General features: G+C 45.5%; 1 protein-coding gene across 1 annotated transcript in view; it reads right to left on the bottom strand.

Moving 5' to 3' along the window:
• Map3k5 (mitogen-activated protein kinase kinase kinase 5) overlaps positions 1–17,909 on the bottom strand; it is a 190,096-nt gene extending 172,187 nt beyond the window's left edge. Inside the window, exon 1 of the mRNA XM_055599285.1 lies at positions 17,038–17,909. Within this exon, the coding sequence (XP_055455260.1) occupies positions 17,038–17,488 (451 nt within the window). The 5' untranslated portion in view covers positions 17,489–17,909. The remainder of the gene's footprint in view (positions 1–17,037) is intronic.
• Between the last annotated feature and the right edge of the window lie 2,333 nt (positions 17,910–20,242).

Below are 20,242 nucleotides of genomic sequence, written 5' to 3'. Positions count from 1 at the left end.
AAAGTAGTTTAGAGAAGATGCTTTTTAAAATGGCAATATTCCCCATTTCTTTTTGCAAAAGTAGTTAGCTTAGAGCAGTGATTCTCAACCTGTGGGTCAAAACCCCTTTGAGGGTTGAATTATTCTTTCACAGAAGTCACCTAAGACCATTGGAAAACACACATATTTACATTATAATTCATAACAGTAGCAAAATTATAATTCTGAAGTAGCAACAAAATAATTTTAATGTGGGGGGGTCACCACAACATGAGGAACTATATTAAAGGGCCACACATTAGGAAGGTTGAGAACCACTAGGTTAGAGGAAGCACTTCATCTATAAATAGCATTTTTGCATGTTTGCTCACTGCCTTCATCTCTCAGACCAGCCAGTGTGGGTTACTGCTGTCCCATCTCTGTTCAACTACGTCACCCAACACGCTCAAACATAGGGAGTCCGGGCAGCGCATACACAGACGCTCTTCTTACTTGAAAAAGTCACAGGTTTTTACTTTGACAGCTCCATGCTTAGTTGGAACTGCCAGCTGGACAGAGGCTAGACTCATCTGGGCACAGAGCTTCAAAGAGAAACTATCTACATTGTGTTGACCTGTGGGCAATCTATGAGAGACGGCCTTAACTAAGTTAACTGATGTGGGAAGGCTCAGCCCATTGTGGAAGCAAGGGGTACTGAACTGTATGAGTAGAGAAATTGCTAGGCCTGGTGGTGTGCACCTTTAATCTTGGCCCTTGAGAAACAAAGGCAGAGCTCTATGAGTTCAAAAGCAGCCTGGTTGACCATAAGTCTCAGGCCAACATGGTGACATAGTGAGACATCTGCTTTGTTGTTGTGTGTTTTAGAAGAAACTGAGCTGAGCACAGCAAGCAAGCGAATAGCATTCATTTCTTTCTATCCTTGACTGTGGAAGTGGTGTGACAGTTTGATGTTCTAGCCTTGCTTGACCCACAACAATGGTGGGCTGCAACCTGGAATTTTAAGCTAAAATACTTTCTCCCCCAAGTCTCTTTTTGCCAGGATATTTTATCCCAACAGAAGTGAAGCTAGGAGTGACAATAACTTTTCTACTAGGCCTCTCTAAAGACACTTAAAATTCAGAGGAGAAAACAATTTTTCCATATTCTGCAATTGTTCTTATTCTATTTTCAATGACTGCTTTCTAAAAATGCAATGCCTATTTTCAAAGCCACACCTCAGTTTCCTCTCCATGACATAGCTAAGAGACGGATGCAAGCCAGGATGAAAGCCATGGACCTGCTGATCGGTCAGTTGTATTCGGGCACATCTGGGTGACATAGGCAAGAACTCCAAACTGTGGCAAATGTTTCCAAAGATGGCCACCATTAATTCCTGACCCCTCTGTGTGTGCTTGTCCTCTCTCCCACTGATGCATTTCCCTCCCTTTAACTCCAGGCTGGCAAGGTGACTGCTCTGGTCAAGAGAAAGCAGCACAAGGGATGTTCTTAAGACGCTGAGGTCAATTTGAGATAACTGACAGCTTCTACTTCCTTCTCCTTGGCATATTCACTCACAGAATGCTCTTCTCAGGATTTACATGAGAAGGTCAACCTGGTTGTATGGAAATGCCATGCAGCAGGTATAGGAGGGGTATCTGAGGCCAACAGACTGCTTCGTCAACACCCAGTCATTGGAATGAGCCTTCTTGGGCTCTGCAGCCCAGTCTGCAGGTCTCCAGGTGATTACAGACCCAACAAAATGGGGACACACCCAGGAACCAACTCACCCCATTAAGCTGTGACAGATAACAGGCTGCTGTTGGAAGCCAATCTATTTTGCGTGGTGATACAATAGGAAAATGGAACACAGACCTCTCAGAATAATAACCCAGCACTAAAGCATAAATGTTGGTCTTTGCACAGGTTTCTCTGGCTAATCTTTCTAACGCAGGCTTTCTTACGGTCAAAAGAATTGCAGGGAGGCAGAACTGAACGGCAGAGAGATCCACCTGGTTCTCCACAGTTTGCCCACTGCATGGCAGATGCTGTGACAAGTGACTCCTGTGATGTCAACTCTGAGCTCTATGAAGGAGATCACTGTGACCAGGCTGGGTTCCTATGTAATGTCCCTCTACCACTTTAGCCACTAATGCCTAATGCTACCATTTAAATCTTGAATGTCCCCCAGAGACCTCTGGTTAAAAAGTCTGCTCCTCGAGCTGCAAATAGGCTCCCTCTGTCACAGGCTGTCTTGCAAAAGCCCTCAAAGCAACAGGGCCAATCAACTATACACTAAAACTCAGTAAACCTTCTCTCTTTTTGTATTGATTATCTCAGGTATATTTTATTACAATGTGGGAAAGCTAACAACCTAGCTTTGGAGGACTTTATTTACACATCATACTAATAAAAAATCAGGAATCTGAAATTTGATTCCCCCTCAACATTTTTCTTTAATTTACAGTAGTAAATGTGCATCAAAGACAAACAAACAAACATTCTGGCAGATTCTAGATCAAATAGGATGCTAGATTACACAACTCTGAAATCCTTATTATCTTGGCAGTCCATGGTCTCCAAGATGCATGAAAACTCCTTACAGGCAGGATCACATTTGACTTCCCCGCCTGCAGGGCTCTAACTGCCCGTTTCCATATTACAGACAAAAAAGCTTGGCACTCCGGGAAGAAACTCAGTGCCAAGCACTTGCCCAACATTCGAGAGGCCCCAAGACTAATCCCTAGCAAAACAAAAGACAACAGCAGTAAACAGAAACCCAGTGGCTTAGAGAAAGAAGCATAAACTCAAAACTAGGAACTGGTAGGGTCAAGATCCAAAAACAGAAGTCTTCCAAATCCAGCCATGGTTTTGGTCAGTATAGTATATAGCTTTGATTCCTCTACTAAAAAGACTTTTCCCCCCTCTGGCCACTGGGGATATATGTGTACACATTTAGACTGTACACATTTGAAGAAATAATCTCTGTCCCCTGATAGTCATCTTGGCCACACTACAGGTCATGAGGTAGGCAAGAAACTACTTGATACAGTTCCAAAGCATGGGAACTGCTACAGCCAAGACCAGAGCCAATCCTCTATGCCACCGCAGCAAGCAGAGACTGAACACCTCGCCTGAAAATCTGCAACTGCTCTACAGAAAACACTTCTGGGTTAAGGCTCTAGATTCCTTGTACAGGATTAAGCAAGAATGAGCAAAGAAATGCTGACAAAGATGTCCTCTGGGAACACTTTAAGATTTGAAAATAAAAATAGCTGGGTACCACTGACCTCACAGCCAAGTGGATCTAGGGAGGGCTCCTGACAGCTCCATGCTTCCTCACCTGCTTTACCTCAGTTCACCCACAGCTATGAGCAGAGCTGGAGGTTCCTCCAAGTTTTCACGATTCCCTTCACCATCAGATGCATCTGCCCACAAGTGGGCTTCAGGGCACAGGTAACTAATATCACTGGGTCAGGAAACTGGACAGATCGGTATTTGTGATTAAAAGACACCTGAGGTGTTAAAAAGACTTACAGAACAAATGTATACCACAGTGACTTCCTAAGTTAAATAGAGCATCTCAGAGAAAGTCTTATTAGATTAATCATGAGACCAAATTAAACTTCTAATAAAGTCTACTTCTTTATGTTACATATGAATGTAGCCTCCAAAAACCAGGGTAATCCATTCACTCTTTTAGAAAAAGTAGAAGTATCATGCGGGAAAATTAATTTTCCATGATTGTTTTTCTTATTAAATCATATTTTCAGCCAGGAAACATGGTCTTGGGGCACTGAAGCATGAGAATTGGGAATTAAAAGCCAGCTTGGGTTAAAGAGAATGAAAAATAAGTAAATAAATAAAGGAATTGGAGAAAAGATGAAGTCCGTACTAAGCATGTACTGATACTTCTTACAGCATTTATGTTGCAGTAGCATTATGACATGAAGATAATGGAGAATGTACCTAGATAATGGGCAAAAACTGTACCATTTTATATACAGGACTTGGACATCCTTGGATTTTGGTTTTCCTAAATGTGAAGGGCTGCAGAGGATGTACTTGAGCATCATTATAAAGCTGTATTTGAATGTATAATGTTTCCACACTTTATAAAAGAGCAGAAGACTGGTCCCTGCTAAAATCACCCTTAAGGATATAAGAGAACTTAGGTGTTTCTATGTAGCATCTTCCTTCCGTGTCTTGCCACCAGGGTGACGAGAGCACAGAAGATGACAGACGGTATCTTCAGAAACATCAGTCAATGAAGTGCAGTGTGTGAAATGGGTAAGGGTGTTGATGCCAAAACCATGGGTAAAAATTAGCAGCTCTTTATAGCAGGATCGGTTTTGATTGGGAAGCTTCTGTGTGCAATGGACACACAGACACTGAATGCAAATGAATGGGTACAGCCAGTAATGGAAGTGGCTTCCGGTTAATCTAGGGTTTAATTAATAAATTGTAACTAATATTTAAAAAATAATTAATAAATAAATAAAAGAATATAGTCAGAGCAGTCTTCCACTGAGCAGTGCTTAGAAAGAAGCTAAAGTGAAGAAACCGTAAAAGTTAAGCTTTGAAAATGTGACATGTTTCCCACTTATAAAGTGGGAAAAGTAAGCAAAGCTATCTCATGCTTTAAGGGAGGGGGATCAGTTTTATACACACTGGTTCTACAAGCAATGAAGTAGCTCAAGAAGCTGAGAAAACAACAAAAGCATGCAGCTTCCAGGCCCTGCTTTGTAACTTTGAAAAGCCTGTGAAATCTGGATACTGGGGACAGATGAAAACAAAACTTACCTGGCCTCAGGTATCTCTTTCTTCACTCCTGAACAAGTCCTACACTTCTATAAACTAAACCCACCAGTAAGTTAGGACCTAAGCATAAGGTGTCTCACTGTGAGTTCAAATACACCTAAGTTCTCAAATAGCACCAGAAAAGCAACACTATTTTAAACCAATTAAAGCTAGCACAAGATGCTCGGAGGGCGTAGCTCAAAGGTAGAACACCTGTCTTACACACACGGCAGTCTAGGACCAGTCCCCCAAAGTCGAATCAAATAAGGAAAACATTGGCCCTGGGTTGCAATGACTACACTTTACGGAATAAAATCAGCAAGAAAACCAGTACACCTAATCGGGTTTCTGTGCATTTACTATCTTGGCCTTACTCCAAAGGCCCCTTCTATGACTCAGTACTTGCTCTCAGTAGTCCATGCCCTCAGAAGCAGGCATGCTGGCCTCGCCCTGACTCTCAGGCAGAAAATGGTCAGGCAAACCAACTCACTCTGCTGATGGCAGATTCCGCTGCTTTCCCTTTCTGCTCCTTTCACCAACAAACATGCTCTTTAATCTTTTAGTTTTTTTTTTTTTAACTATTACTATTACTATTACCTGTGTGAACGAGAGGGTGATAGAGAGAATGACACAAGTGGGTAGGGCCAGGGGTAACTGTCAGCAGTTGGTTCCTCTATCCATTGTGTGATCTGGGCACAGAAACTCAGCAGGTCAGCTAGTGAACTACCCAGCTGGGCCATCTCTCAGGCTGGAAAACACATTTTTCAAAATCACAAGCTTCAGCTTATTCACCAGGAATCAATGGGACCCTCTACCTAATATTGCTGACCAAAATTACATAAAACTCTATAGCCTTCAATTCCAGTTATTTCTTTTAAACATTTGACTTAGGCTGGTAGGATGATGGCTCAGCAGGAAAAGGCATTTGCTGCCAAACACAATACCCACAGACAAACAGACAGATACACACACACACCACCACCACCACCACCACCACCACCACCACCACTAAAAAATGTAACAAAAAATTACTCGCATGTAAAGAGGAAAATTCACTGAGGAGCCCCCTGCTTTACTTGCTCCTGACTGTCTCCACAGAGGTGCCCTGTTGGTGCAGGCTCAGGCCTGGGTGCTGCTATCGGGCAGCAGTACAACATTTAAGAGGTGGGGCAGAATGGGAGGTTTTTAGGTCCCTGGCATGTGCCTTGAAGAGGACCGTGGGAACCACGGCTTCTCTCTCTTTTTCTCTGAAGCTCATAATGTGGACAGTTTTGAATAGGCCAAAAAAGGCAGGGGGGCCACTCCATATAGCCTGGAACCCCGCAAAATGTGAACCAAAACAAGTGTTTCCTCCTATCCAAAGTCTCGATCCCACATCAGCATCGACCACCATCATTTAATCACCCAAGTCACATTATATTATCCTCCTGCGTAATGATTATATATATTCATTCCAAAGCCTGGTCTTTCATATCACACTTTTCGCCCTGTATTAAGGTTCTTTGCTGTGAGGAGACACTATGGCTATGGCAACTCTTATAAGGTAAACATTTACTTGGGGCTGGTTCAGTGATTTAGTCCATTATCAACATGCTGGCAGGCAGGCAGACACGGTGCTGGAGAAGGAGCTGAGAGCTCTACATCTTGATCTGTAGGCAGCAGAGAGATACATGGGCATGCATATATTTATTTACATATACATATGCATGTACACATATATGTATACACACATATATATGTATATACACACATATATAATTACATGTGTATGCACATTCATGGGAGACTGAGGGCATGCATTCCATAAGCCATGTGTGGAGGTCAGAGGACGTTTTGGGAGTCACTTCTTTCCTCCAAGTGTCTTTCTTGTTTCTGTCCCTGAGCTCTAGGTAGCTCCAGGCTACCTAGCTGGCCTGTGAACCTCTGGCCAATCCTCCTGTCTTTGCTTCCCCACGCACTGTAAGCATGCTACGATGACAGATGCACATCTCTGCATCCAGCCTCTTATGTGGGTTCCGGGGACTGAACTCAGGTCCTCAGGCATGCATGGCAAACACTTTTACCTGCTAAGCCATCTCCCCAGCTGTTGTTTTGCTTTTTGAGGTTTTTATGTATCCCAGATGGGTCTGAACTCTTGCCTCCACTTCCCAAGTTGCTCTGATTACACACACTCTGCCTGAACAACTAGTGCTAATATCTCACAAAGAACACTCCGCCTTGCATACTGAATCCTAAAAGCAAATCAAAGTTTATTTAGCATCTTGAAAACAGATCAGGTTTAGAGGGAGTAAGTAAAGGCTACTAAGCAAAACATGCAATTTAAAATTTCATGGTTCTTAAAGAGAGAACAAGCATAGAAAGATAAATAGATATGTGGTTATTCTTAACTTAAATGAAAATGGATGTTAAGGTTGCATTTATAAATAGCTTTGTGATATGCTGGATTCAGGAGGAATTTCCCCTGTGACCACATACCAGATATATATTATAGTGCAAAAGCTGGCTAAGAGGCTCTTCAGTGGGTAAACAGGACAGTTGCAAGTACTGAAAAGACAGTTCTCATGAAGTCACCCGGGGCTTCTACCTTAGCCTAAGTCTCCAGTTAATCTCCCAGGATTTAGTGCAGGTAACTGAAGGCTGAAAGCACATTAGACCTGAGAGGCTCAAGTCACAGCTATGTCAAGTCTTCTTTTATTATCTTGCAAAATCTTCTCAAATGTAATGTGGCTTATCCTCTGGCACAGAACTCTCTTTGGGTAACACATGTCTACCTGACAAATGAACCAAGAATAAACCAGAGAGCATGGAGTTTAAACAGAAAAGCAAGGGTTTCTTCATGCGTCTGCCTTGCAAACTAATTCCGGTGTCCCAATGGCATTTTTAGGGGAAGACAAAAACATGATCAAAATAGCTGCACTCTGGGAAAATGAAGGCATGATGATGCACAAATACCACAGTGCTAGTTTGTCTCAAAGTTCCCAGGCACTATCACAGCACAGCGCTGACAGCACTGAAGTGTGAACAACTTCCTGCTTTCTAGAAGCAATACAAGGTTCTAAGGCCAAGTGTGGCGGTGCACACCTATAATCCCAAGGAAGGAAGGAGGAAGGGAGGGAGGGAGGGAGGAAGGAAGCAAGCAAGCAAGCAAGCAAGCTGGCGGGTGGGGGGTGGGTGCACTCTCCAGTGCTCTGAGTCCAAGCCATAAAAATACATGACTTAGTATTGCAGACAACTACAAGGTAGGCCAAATCTCCATTTTAGTTCCAAACAGATGTAAGATTTTGCTGAACTAGAGGAGTGGCACTTGTATGATATCAAAGCTTAACCTTCTGAAAGATATCATGAGCACCCAGGAACCCCAGACAATAGCAGTTACAAATAATATGCCATGAAGGTTCCCTGGCCTCAGACCTGGAGGTATCTGCCACTCCTAGCCTTCTGTGCCTTAAACAGAGTAAAGTTATAGAAGGATTCAGTCTGCGCTTCTAAACAGGTGCAGGTGAGCCCATCTCTAATCCTGCCATCAATGAACACTGAGGAATGTTTACCATTTGCGGCTTTTAAATGCAATTTTCCTACTTAAGTAGTATGTCTTTGCATCTAATTTGTTTCTTCAAAAGAATGTTAAAAAAATAACTGTGTGTATGTTATTCTTATCTTATCATAGTGTGAATTTTTGCCATTTAAAAATTTGGTCTGAGGGACGCAAAAGCTGGAGCAGCAAGTAAAGGATCTTAACACCTGAAAACCTCAGGCCTGGAGACATGAGTTTAATTCCCGTAAGTTGCGGTAAGGTAGACGCAGAGAAGCAACTCCATACAGGTGTCCTCTGAGCTCCACATGTGCGCCATGACACAGGTTTCTCCAGCCCCCCCATAATAATAATAACAATAAACTTAAAACTTGATCTGAAAAAAGCAAAATTAATATTGATGAGACAGAGTGCTACTCAGTTCATGCTAAATGAACTAGGGAGTAGTAACATGAATTTCCTATAAATTAATGGTAATAAAGTCAAAAGCCTAAGTGTCTATGTGAAGCCTTCATAACGTTGACAACCCGTAATATCAGACGTCAGAAGCAACAAAGAGATCTGCTGAATAAGTTATGTAAATACAGAAGGATCAGTCCACGAGTAATACACACACACACACACACCATGTTACAGTTAAATACATTTTCTATACTGCTGATCTTATAAACCAGTAGTTCTCAACCTTCCCAATACCGTGACCCTTTAACACAGCTCCTCACGTTGGGGTGATCCCCAACTATAAAATTATTTCATTGCCACGTCATAACTGTAATTTTGCTGCAGCTGTAATTCATAATGTAAATATCTGTGTTTTCCAATGGCCTTATGCAACCCCTGTAAAAAGGTGTTCAATCCCCACAGGTTGAGAATCACTGTTCTAAGACAAAGGATCTACAACTCTCCTAGGAGCCCAGGCTAGCATTTTCTTTCAGGTTTTAATTCAGATTTATCAACAGTCAAGTGTACTTTCCACACAGAAAATACTGGCAGCGCTGGTTTGCTTGGCAAGAAAAGGGAAGCCACGTACAAGCACAGCACTGCTCTCTGATCTCACTAGATCATGCCAAGTGACTTGTACCCAAACCCTGCTTTACCGCGACCCGCACACGCCCACTCTGAGAAATGCAGTAACTGTAAGCCAACTTCCTGCTCAGTTAGCCGGTCTATAAGCCTTTTTTCACTCTGCTGTAGCTAAACAGTAAAGACTGAGTATGCCTCAGAAACTAGGAATTCTTGGGGGGAAATGAAATTCTATTGCCCAGGACTGAAGACTGAAAGCTTCACTGGATCAAACAAAACTACTTTGCCTAGACAAATTCCTCCAAGTTTAGGCTTTGTCATAGTGAGATTAACACATGTTAAATACGTGACCCTCAAAAGCAACAATGTTACCAGAGAGCATATCCATAAAGTTGTTTAGTCCCAGAGACCCTCAAACATTGCAGGCTGTTGCTATCACTCTTGGGTTCCCTCTGGACTTCTACTACTGAGGACACCACAAACTTGAGTCATGGAACACAGCAAAAGCGTGCCAGTATGGACCTAGAAGTTTCAGCCCTACTTCTGGTAGTGCTGGAAGGTGCTATGCAAGCTACCAGAAAAATTATCTGGTTATCATCAAGCAAAATGCTGGTTAGAGCCTGCAGAGAAGTATGTGTTTCTGGCTCAATTAAAAAAAATTATATATATATATATATATATATATATATATGTATATGTGTGTATCATGTATCTTTAAAATACAGATACTACAAGGCCGTGTCTATCTCTTCTATTCAGCTAAGAAGATGGTCAAAAGTGGATGAGATAGTACTGAACATCCTAACTCGGTTCTGAGCTGGCCATGTGAAACAACCTTTGTACCAGTGTGACCAAGACGCACACAGAAATGTCAAGGTGGAGGGGAAAGCAGTGGCAGCTTGAAGCAGGAAAGACAGCCCTGGTCCCGGCTCCCCCCGCCCTAAACTATACCTTTCACAACAAAGAAATTACAAAGCTTGAATATGGCTTTCCTCATTATTGATTACCCACTGCAAGAGAAGAGGTCTGTTTGGAAGCAATGTGTCCTGACGTCTGGTGTGGCTTGGGTGGCTCTGAGTCACAGGGGCCTGCCCTGCTCTGCGAGACCCTTTACATTTACATCTCTCTCTTCCCTCTCGTTCCTCCTGAGACAATCACCACAATGTAGCTTGGGTTTTGTTTTGGGTTTTTTGTTTGTTTGTTTGTTTTTGTTTTTGCTTTTTCCTCTTAGCTTTTATGTTTTTCTAAAAAGTTAACATAAAAATGAGCACAGAGGAGGGAGAGGAAAAGAAGGGAAGGAAAGAGATCCTTAAAATCCCTGGCCAAAAAAGTAGGCCCCTGTAGTTGTACTGGTTTGGACTGCTGTTTGAAGAGACAGGCTGGATGAAGAAAGCCACAGCTGTGGTAGCTTACCGTGGAAAGGTTTGCATATTCTTGGGCCTTAATGCTTGTGAATTTCCCTCTGCACCACAAAGAAACTATGAACCAATTGAGCCCCAAACTGGAACTAACCGGGCTCAAACCAAGCCTCTGAAACAGGAAGCAGGGGATAGTCCCTGTGGCTACCACAGTGGAACTGACCTGTGTCTTCGAACTCCCAGGAAACTGGCACCGGCAAGAGCACTGATGAGAACACAGTGCCATGCATCGACCTAGGTCTCACCTAGAGAGGGGCAGCTCTGCTATCAGCCGGCAAGGTCTCAAGCAGGCCAAGGCAGCCGAGTGGAGGAAAGAAACCAGGATCACAGAGACAGGAAGCAAGGCCCATCGTGACTATCTGTAGTTGGCTATTTTGGGTAAGAAATGGGAGCTCTAAAAAGGAATCTATTTTTTATCCTGAGAGCTTTTTCTTTTTAGATTCCTTGCCCCACACTTTTTTTTTTTTTCTTCCAAAGTTTCTATTAAATTTTGTTTAGGAAAATCATTCTTCGTTTCAGTTAGGCAGTTATTCAAGAAACCAGCACTGGGCTCTGTGTTTAGCTGGGGAAGCAAGACCTGACCCAATGGTGTGCCAGTTCACATGTGGCCACGGGGGCTATTCTTTTTTTAAAAGTCTAATTAGCAAGAGATTGGTAGGTAGGTTCCTTGGTTTCAATGAATTTATCATTGTTTCCTCTTCTGATAATTGTACTAAGGCTTGTCTCTCTCGGGAACTAGAGTGACTAAAAATTACAAAGAGGCTGCAGGGCAGTTCAGACCAGAGGCTGAGAGCACTAACTGCTATGTTAATTGGCAAAATAAAGTTTTCACTGACTCATGGTATTATGGGGAAAATGAATTTACTGAGTTTTTCCATACATTTGTACGCAAAGGCCTATCCTTTATTCTGAGGTTTTGTCCTACTTAGTTTTCTTTTGTTTTCCTTTGCTTCTCCCCTTTCCCCTTGACATGGTCTTATGTAGCCCAGGCTAATTTCAAAGTGGCCATATTACTGACGGTGACCTTGAACTCTTATCTTAATCCCCTGCCTCCACCTCCCAAGTGCTAGCACGGCAGGTTTGGGCTATCACACTTAAAGAGTTTTCTTGGTATTGTCATCCTCCTCATTGTTGTGGTTGTTGATGCTGCTGTTTGCAGTGTTGGAGACTGAACTCAGGTTCCTGCAAATGCTAGCCAAGTGTTCTAGCATTGAGTTATGCTCCAGACCTTACCTAAATTGTGAGTGCACTCTTAAAATCAGTGTGTGTGTGTGTGTGTGTGTGTGTGTGTGTGTGTGTGTGTGTGTGTGGTGTTTACCTGGACTTATAGATGTAGAGGCCAGAGGTCAACACTGGGAGTCATCCTTCATGGGGTCCCTCACTGAACCTAAACACAGCAAGTCTGGCTAGCCAGAAAGCCCCTGGAATCCTCTTGTCTCCAGCACTGGAACTACAGACTCCCTCTGCCATACTCAGCTTTCACGTGGACTCGGAGGATCTGAATCCAGGTCCTCATGCTTGTATATCATGTACTTTACTCACTGAGCTATTTTGCCCACCCCTTATGACCCAATTTTTAGTATAAAAATAACTTTCCTTTTTAAGAACATTATATTAATTTTTTTCTCTCTTTCTCTGTGTTATAATATCCTCAACTGGAAAAAATAAAGTGTTGGCAAATTCATTTCAGTTCCCTTGATTTTTTTAAAACACTGGTTCATGAGAATGCACACTTCATCCTCTCCCCCAAAGTAAATGACAATACTTACAAAATCTGGACTAGACTTGAAAGCAGAAATGCACAAGTCAGCAGCAAGACTTTCAAAAACTCAGTCTACGGCAGATGGGTACAAGGGTCATATATTATTTTACCAGACAAAACTAGAAGCCCTAAGAAGGTGAGCTAGAGGCGAAGGAGGCAAAGCCCATTCCAAAGGTCAGATGCCACACCAGGAAAGTAGCGTGTGGGCCACTCTTAGCACAAACTCTACTCCACTGAAAACACAATGTGGATGAAAATAGAAAAGTTAAGTCAAGCAGCACACACTTCCTTCCGGCTCCCCACTATTGCCACAGCATGAAAGACCAAGTAAGAGATTGCAATCTGCAGTGAGCCAGGCTAAAAGGAAGGCCCCAGCACATGCAATAATGGCCCATGGCAAGGAAAGGAGAAGTTGGCAGTCCATCTAATCCAGTGCCCACCAAGAGGAAGGTAGATGGCTTTGAGCCAAGCAAGGTTCCTAAGCCTTACATCAGCAGGGAGTTGAAGGCCATAGTAGGTTAGGATAGGAAGAAAGCTAAAACAGATGAAAGTGTTTTGACACCTTGCTGGCATTTCCTCTTTCACTGGGCATCCTTCTTTCCTTGCATTCTCTCTCTTGGCCCCTCCCCCTAATCCCAGTTGATGTTCCTCCTATCAATGGCCAAGATAGAACCAAAACCTGAATTAGAGCAAAAGTCACTGATCTAACACACAAGAGGAGTATTTCAAAATCCTGTGTGAGACATCATTTCCTGGATGTTTAGAGTAGTGAATGGGTTCCATATGCTTGAGCTAGCAAGGCTTCCTATGGGTGAGTTCTGGAATCTGCTACCTGTAACACTTGATTAATCTTAAATCACACGCCAACATGAATGAACATCTTTATGGTTCGATGTTTTTACAAGCAAAATAAGGAGGCAATGAGGGTCACTCTAGCAATCTGCGTAAAACTAGTGCCCAGTAAGTATTTCTAAGAGCAGGGAATGTTGCTCAGCTGGTAGAATACTTGCCTGGCATACAAAAAGCCCTGGGTTCGAGTCCCTGTGTTGCATAAATGGGTGACTGTAAACCCAGTACTTAAGAGATAAAAACTAGAGAATTCGATGTTCAAGGTCATCCTGCATTGCACAGTACATGCATGATCTCAGCACTAAGGTCTGTCCACAAAGGCAGCACCTGTAGCCGACCCCTGTAGCTGACACAGAATTTTACTGCCTTCTATGCAAGGGGCTTGGAGCAGGTATGGGTCTGGCTTGATATCTACGGCCTCTGCATGACACTCTCTTATATGTAAAGCCGTAACTGTCTTTAAGACACATAATTGTTTTTCATAGTAGCATTAATTAAGCATGAATCAGCTTTATTTGAAAGAATAAAAAAATGACAAATATAGTTAAGAGACAAGCCAGAATAAATAACAACAGAATGCAGAATTCAGTGAAAACTTCAATGCCAATATATTCTTTAAACAGACACCAGTACACAAAACAGAAGTTCTAAGAATAACAGACTCTTTGTTGGTGTCCTACTAGGTTGAACTACTTGGGCTCTATCTTTCCTTTCTAAATGCCAGGCTCTGCGCTGTGGCTCTGGGCTGAGGATCAGGGCAGAGCTCCTGTCTGGCAAGCACAAGGCCTCCAGGTGGGATTTCCAGCACTGAATAAGAAACAACAACTAAGCAAGACTCAGGTTGGACTGTCTTTATTCTCCTATCACCTCCTTTTAAAAGCTACCCTTCAGTCCAGCTCTGAGTGCTGGACACCTGTGGCTTCTGAGTGACCCTCACACAGGCTCTGTGACAGTCAAGTCACAACTCTAGTTTCCTCAGGACCTTACGAATCTCTAGGAAGTACAAGGACTTACAGTAATAATACTGAAATTTTAAAGAGCAGATCGCTCCAACTCTTCTACTCTTCTAAAAGTTTGAATGACTCATCCAAACTTACAGAAGAAACAAGACCAGGATCCAGACCCCAAAGCTCTTGTTACAATACTCATGCTTTCTTGCTTTCATGAATATATACAGGATTCAGGGGAATCTTAGACGTGTGATTCAATTCTACCTCTACTTCTGCCCTGGTGAACTTTTCAGATAAAGAAACCCTACTGTAAGGCATGAAAAGCCTGTCTCACAAGTCTATGACCCAGAGCAGAACTGGATAAACAGCTCCACCAGGGGGGGTCCATGCCCTTCCAACTGTATCACAAGGAGTCAATCTCAGATGAAGGTCAAAGTGTAGAGAAAAGGCCAGCATGACCCAGGATCTGCAGTTTCTATCCTTAGCCAGCCTGCAAGCTAAAACTGTCTACTAGAACAGTGTTATTATCCACAGCCATAGTCTCTTGCTTGCTCGGTTTGGTTTGGCTTTGGTTTTTGAAAAAGAGTGTCACTGCATAGTTCAGGCTGGGCTTGACTTGCTGTGTAGCTCAGGCTGGCCTCAAACTCTCAGCGATATAAGCATTTCTTTAGAGACTGGTGATGGTTATTCTCACAGCAGACTTGGGATACCTGTGAGAGAAACCTGGAAGACTGCAGAGTCTCAGGTATACGCTATCCGGCCTCTCACAGAAAAAAACAACAAGACAAAACAGGTGACCCAGTTCATGATGGAAGGAGAGACAGCACTCCCTTAGACATCAGGGGAAAACCTAAGTTGGACTGTTACCAAAGCCTAATGCCTTCAGTTTAGAAAGACGAAGGACTAGGACAAATTGCACCATCTTCATTCCACCATAGCTTCAATGAAGCTGAATATCTTCTAGCTGGGCAAGGATTAGACTCAGGCCTGGCTAAGCTGAACGAGACAGTGGGCTGGGAGAAGGGCCACCGACATGGGACCTCCCAGAGCACATTCTGTTCCTCACTGCACCTAAATGTCTCTTGGATCTTTGCCAGTCCTGACCCCAGGATCAGGGTACTTCCCTTGATTCTAACAGCAAATGTGCCCTACATAAAGGCAGCCAGAGACCCCTGTGAACTTTTGGGGTCAGTGATATGTACTGGCCATTCACCGCCAGTGATAGACTAATTAATTAGTTCATATAGTAAGTGATTAACACTCCCTTCCCAGGCCTGGTCATAGGGCTGAGTGAGATGGAATTCAAATGGCCGCCCTCTTCTAAACTTTCTCCCTTCTGCAGAGATGGTATTTGGAGAGCAACAGAGGGCAGCCTTGTTAGAAAAGTTTCCTTCGTATTAGCTGAGAGTTTAACTTTTTTTCCCCTAGATTCCTAGGAAAAATATGCCCAATCTATCACTGCAATAAAAATAAGCTCAAGTTTTTATTTGGCTTTTTGTCTCTCATATCATTTGGTTCTTTGAAGCTTCTTCCAAATTATAATCTAAAATAAGAGTGCTATAATTTTTAGAAGTTATGTTTATGTAATTTTTATAGCTAGCCACCCCAAGAAACATGCTATAATATATTATATTCCTGTTCAGTTATGAAGACACAGACTGTTTAAAAAATACCCAAACCAGAAAGCCTCGGTTTATTTAGTCTGGCTTCCTTAACATGAAGTTCTTCTTGTTCTTAAAATATTCAGCTTTGGCTGAGTTCCAAAGCAGACTTAAGCCTACTTCAGGTGTTTTGAAGAGGCTGTAAGAGAATGAGATTGAAATATAAAACCTCGTGATCACAAATGTAGCAAGCTTACTGTTTTCGAAGACGACAGACCAGGTTTCCCACCGCCACAATTATAAAAATTAGCACGTCTATTACTTGATTCCAGCAGCACGCTGCCATTCCTAACACTTACTAACAGAGCTTCAGCCATCAGAATTCTCTAACACTTTCTGAAATCTGAAATAGGCTAAAACAGAGACATCCCCTTTCGGTAGATTAAGCTAGCAACCAACGGTCAACCGAATCTGTCATTAAAATAGCGTGGGACCTCTTTAAACGATGAACGATGTTCTATTATAAACTCCTCCACCCATCACAGTATCTGGGGAAAAAAAAAAAAAAAACCACCTGGTTCTTCTGGCAAGATTCTAACAAAGATCACACGCATTTGTTGTATTTCACAGTTTTTCTACTCCAGAGTGTAGTTATTTAACCAAAACTTGAAGGTGAAATTACTTGAGGAAGGTCGGGCCACGCTTTAAAAACTCAAACAGGGAACACTCCGTGCCGCCGACCGCTCGGCAGAAGGCATTTCTGCACTCCCAATTCTGCACCCAGAAGGGAACATCACCTCAGAGGGCCACAGGTGTGTGCAAAAGGAAACCCCAACACACACTGCGGAGAGCTGACTGAAGCAATTAGCTCGCAATGCTGGGAAAAGAAAGTGTCCCTCAAGCCTTGGACTTGGACCTAGGGGCTCCACGGCCGGACCCAGAGTAGGTCCGAGATCCCCCGCACAGTTCCAGTCCGCTGCACCGGCACAAGCCGCTCTGCGCCCGCCAGCCCCCTCGCGGCTCCCCAGGTGGGGCGAGGTGTAAATAGGAAGCTTGCGTCCCGCCCACGAAAACAAAACAAACCAAAATCACCCCCGAGGAGCGCCCGGGGAAACCCGGCGGCCACGGCGGGGGAGCTGCCACTCACCAGCGTTGTAGAAACGATCCAGCACGGCGGTCTCCCCGAAGTCCAGTTTCCCGAAATGCAGGGTCTCCAGGGTGGCGCCCACCGCCTCGCACGCCTCCCGCAGGCTCTGCAGGGCCTCGCTCTCCGCCACCACCAGCTGCCCCTGGCTCGCCTCGTTGATCACATACGCCACGGTGGTCCGCCGGCCGCCCCCGCTGCCAGCGTTGCCCCGGCCTCGGGCGGCGCTGCTCCCCGGGGCGGCGGCGGGGCACGCCGTGCCGGGGGCCGCCGCGCTCTCCACGTTCCAGAAGCTGCCCGGCGGCGGCAGGGGCAGCTGGCTCGGCTCGCCCTCGGCCCCCGTCGCCGCTCCCCCGCCCCTCCGGCAGCTGCCGCCCTCCGGGATGGTGCAGAAGCCCGCGGACGCGAAGGGCGGCACGGAGAAAGTGATGCCCTCGCCGGCCTCGGTGCCCATCTCTGCCTGCCGGGCCGCCACCCCGGGATCCCCGGCCCAGACGCACCGTCTGGCCAGCCACAGCTCCGGGCTGCTCCGCGCGCGCCGGGCTAGGCAGCTGCCATCGCGCGCCGCGCCTTCGCCGCCGCCGCCGCCGCGCCGCCGCCTCCGCTCGGGCACCCTGTCCCCCGGGGCCACGCCGCTGGCCGGCGGCGGCTCGCCCCTCCTCGGCGCCTCCGTGGCCACGCCGCCCGGCCGCTGCAGGGTGGAGAGCCCGCGGGGTGGGGACGCGGGCCGCGGCGAGCGGGAAGGGACGGAGTTTCCTCCTCTTGGCGGGCGGACCAGCCGGCGGCCGAGCTGCGCGGCTCGGCGGCTCAAGGGCGCCGCGCTCGGGGAGCGGCACGCCGACGCCGGGGAGCGCGGGCCGGCCGAGGGCGCCCTCTGGGTGCCGCGCTACCTGGAGAGCACCTTACGCGCGGGGGGCGGGCTGCCCCGGGCGCGTCCCGGAACCACGGCGGCCGCGCCCGGCAGGACCCGCCTCGCGGCTCCCGCGCACCGACTCCGTCCCCCCCTCCTTCCTTTCACGGGCTCGCCGCGCCCTCCGCGTCCCGGCGGCCGTCTCGCAGCCGCGCGTCCTCTCGTCCTCTCGTCCACCCGCCCCTGGCCGCCCACTCGCCGCAGAAGCACGGGGAGCCAGGGCCCGCCCCTGGGGAGGGCGCTGCTTCCAGGAGGCTGCAGCGGGGAGCGAACCCCCTGCTCCCGGACCTCGGAGACCGGCCGCGGGCAGCGGGTGAAGCCCCGGGCGCACACCTCTGCAGGACGGCGCCGAAGGAGCGTCTCCACCCCGCACCGACGGGCTCAGCCCACCGGGCGTTCGCAGCGCTGGGCGCAGCCGCCGCCGCGCCTCCCGCGGGTCCGCTCGTGGGCCGCGTGCGCTCGGACCTCGCGTGGTGACCCGCGTGCCGACAGGCGGGAGGGTCCCAACTAGCGCCCTAGAGCCCCGGGCGCGAGTGGAAAGTGGTTTATAAGTGACAGGGGCGCTAAAATTAGAAGTGGTCGGCTAAATTTATCGTGGCAGCCACTGGTAAATTGTAAAATTTCCAGTTGCTTACGCTGGTGTCGTTAATGAGTAATTGATTAGCGCCAGTGCCGAATGATTTAATATTCTCATTTATGACCTTAAAAGTCACTCCTCCCCCCCAAAAAAATGCCAGATACTTAAGATAGAAGATGCGTGGGAAAAGTATCCAGAGTTGAAAGGGACAAGTTGATTAATTTATTAATGTTGTTAAACCAGACACAAAAGAAAACGGGCCGAAGCAGGGCTCGGCGGTGCTTGCCTGTAAAGCCTGTACTTGGAGAGGCAGAGGCAGGCAGATCTCAGTGAGTTCGAAGGCAGCTTGGTCTAGAAAGCAAGTCCAGGACAGCCAAGGCTATACAGAGAAATCCTGTCGGGGGGGAGGGGGGGATTGAACGCAATCAAAAAGCTCCAACTTATTTTGGGAAACAAAACCAGATGGGTAAATTCCCAGAGAACTCTTCCAGAATGATGTAGGTCATGTTACGAAAGCCAAAACAAGCTAAGAGATAAAGGATCTGGGTTTCCTAACTTGAGGTTAGTAAATCAAATAATAGAAAAGGAAAAATGCAAATTGGATGTCAAGAGCCCCAAGGCCTTACTTAATGCTTACTTAAGAAAGGGGAGACTGGGGGAAGGCACACATTCAGGCCCCAAGGCCTTACTTAATGCTTACTTAAGAAAGGGGAGCCTGGGGGAAGGTACACATTCAGGCCACAGCAATGAGTAATTCCTAAACTGTTCCCGCATTTTATTGATAGTTTCCAAATAATAACGTTTTGTGTGTGTGTCTGACTTTATTGTACTTCCCAAACAAACTGTGGAAGCCTGGGAGGCCCATCTGCTACTCAGGTTCCTTTAAAGCAGTCACTAATTCCATTTTCTCCTGAATGACACGGTTACTTCCAGTTTGTAAGTAGCAAGCACACATTGCCAGGCTGTTTTACACGTGCTTCTTATGACCCTGTTTAGATGTGTCCAGAGGAAAACAACCCAGTGGGTCAGCACATGGACAGAATTGTTTCATGCCCCACCACATACACCAGGCGAACCTTCTTACCTATTCAAAATGGAACTAAGTGTACATACAAGGACAAGTATTTTACAACACAAGAATGATGGTAACTTCAGGACTGGGATTCAGAAATCTAAAAGGAAAAAATTATAAACTTGATAGGAAAATCTTTCCATGTAGTGTAATTAATGTGGACAAATAAAATGTTATCTGAGACCGATAAACCACGATCATGAGTTTCTAAAAATAGGAATAAAAATAAACATTTTTCTTTTTCAGATGTATTTTATTTGTGTCTGTGGGTATGTGCATGAGAATGCAGATGCCCTCAGAGGTCAGCAGGTGTTAGCCCCCTGGAGCTGGAGGTGCAGATGGTTGTGAGCTGCCTGATACAAGTGCTGGGAACTAAATTCTGGTCCTCTACAAGAGTAGTATGTACACTAACTTGTGAGCCATCTCTCCTGCTCGAAAAAAAGTTCTTTAGAAAGAAACATAAAGCCATATGCCTTTCATGATGCTGGGAATACAAGCAACCTATGTAAAAAGAAATTCTACTCTATTCACAATGAGATAAATACAAATTAACATTTATATTAATATAAGCATTTTCACTAAATGTATTGGCAAAATTCCTGAAATTTTACAACATGCTTCTTGAGGCTGGATGTAAGAAAACAGACAC

This window comes from Psammomys obesus, unplaced genomic scaffold (assembly GCF_907164565.1).
Source record: "Psammomys obesus unplaced genomic scaffold, mPsaObe1.curated_primary_1811, whole genome shotgun sequence".
In the NCBI taxonomy this organism is placed as follows: Eukaryota; Metazoa; Chordata; class Mammalia; order Rodentia; family Muridae; genus Psammomys; species Psammomys obesus.
This window is presented reverse-complemented; position numbering and strand designations above follow the sequence as displayed.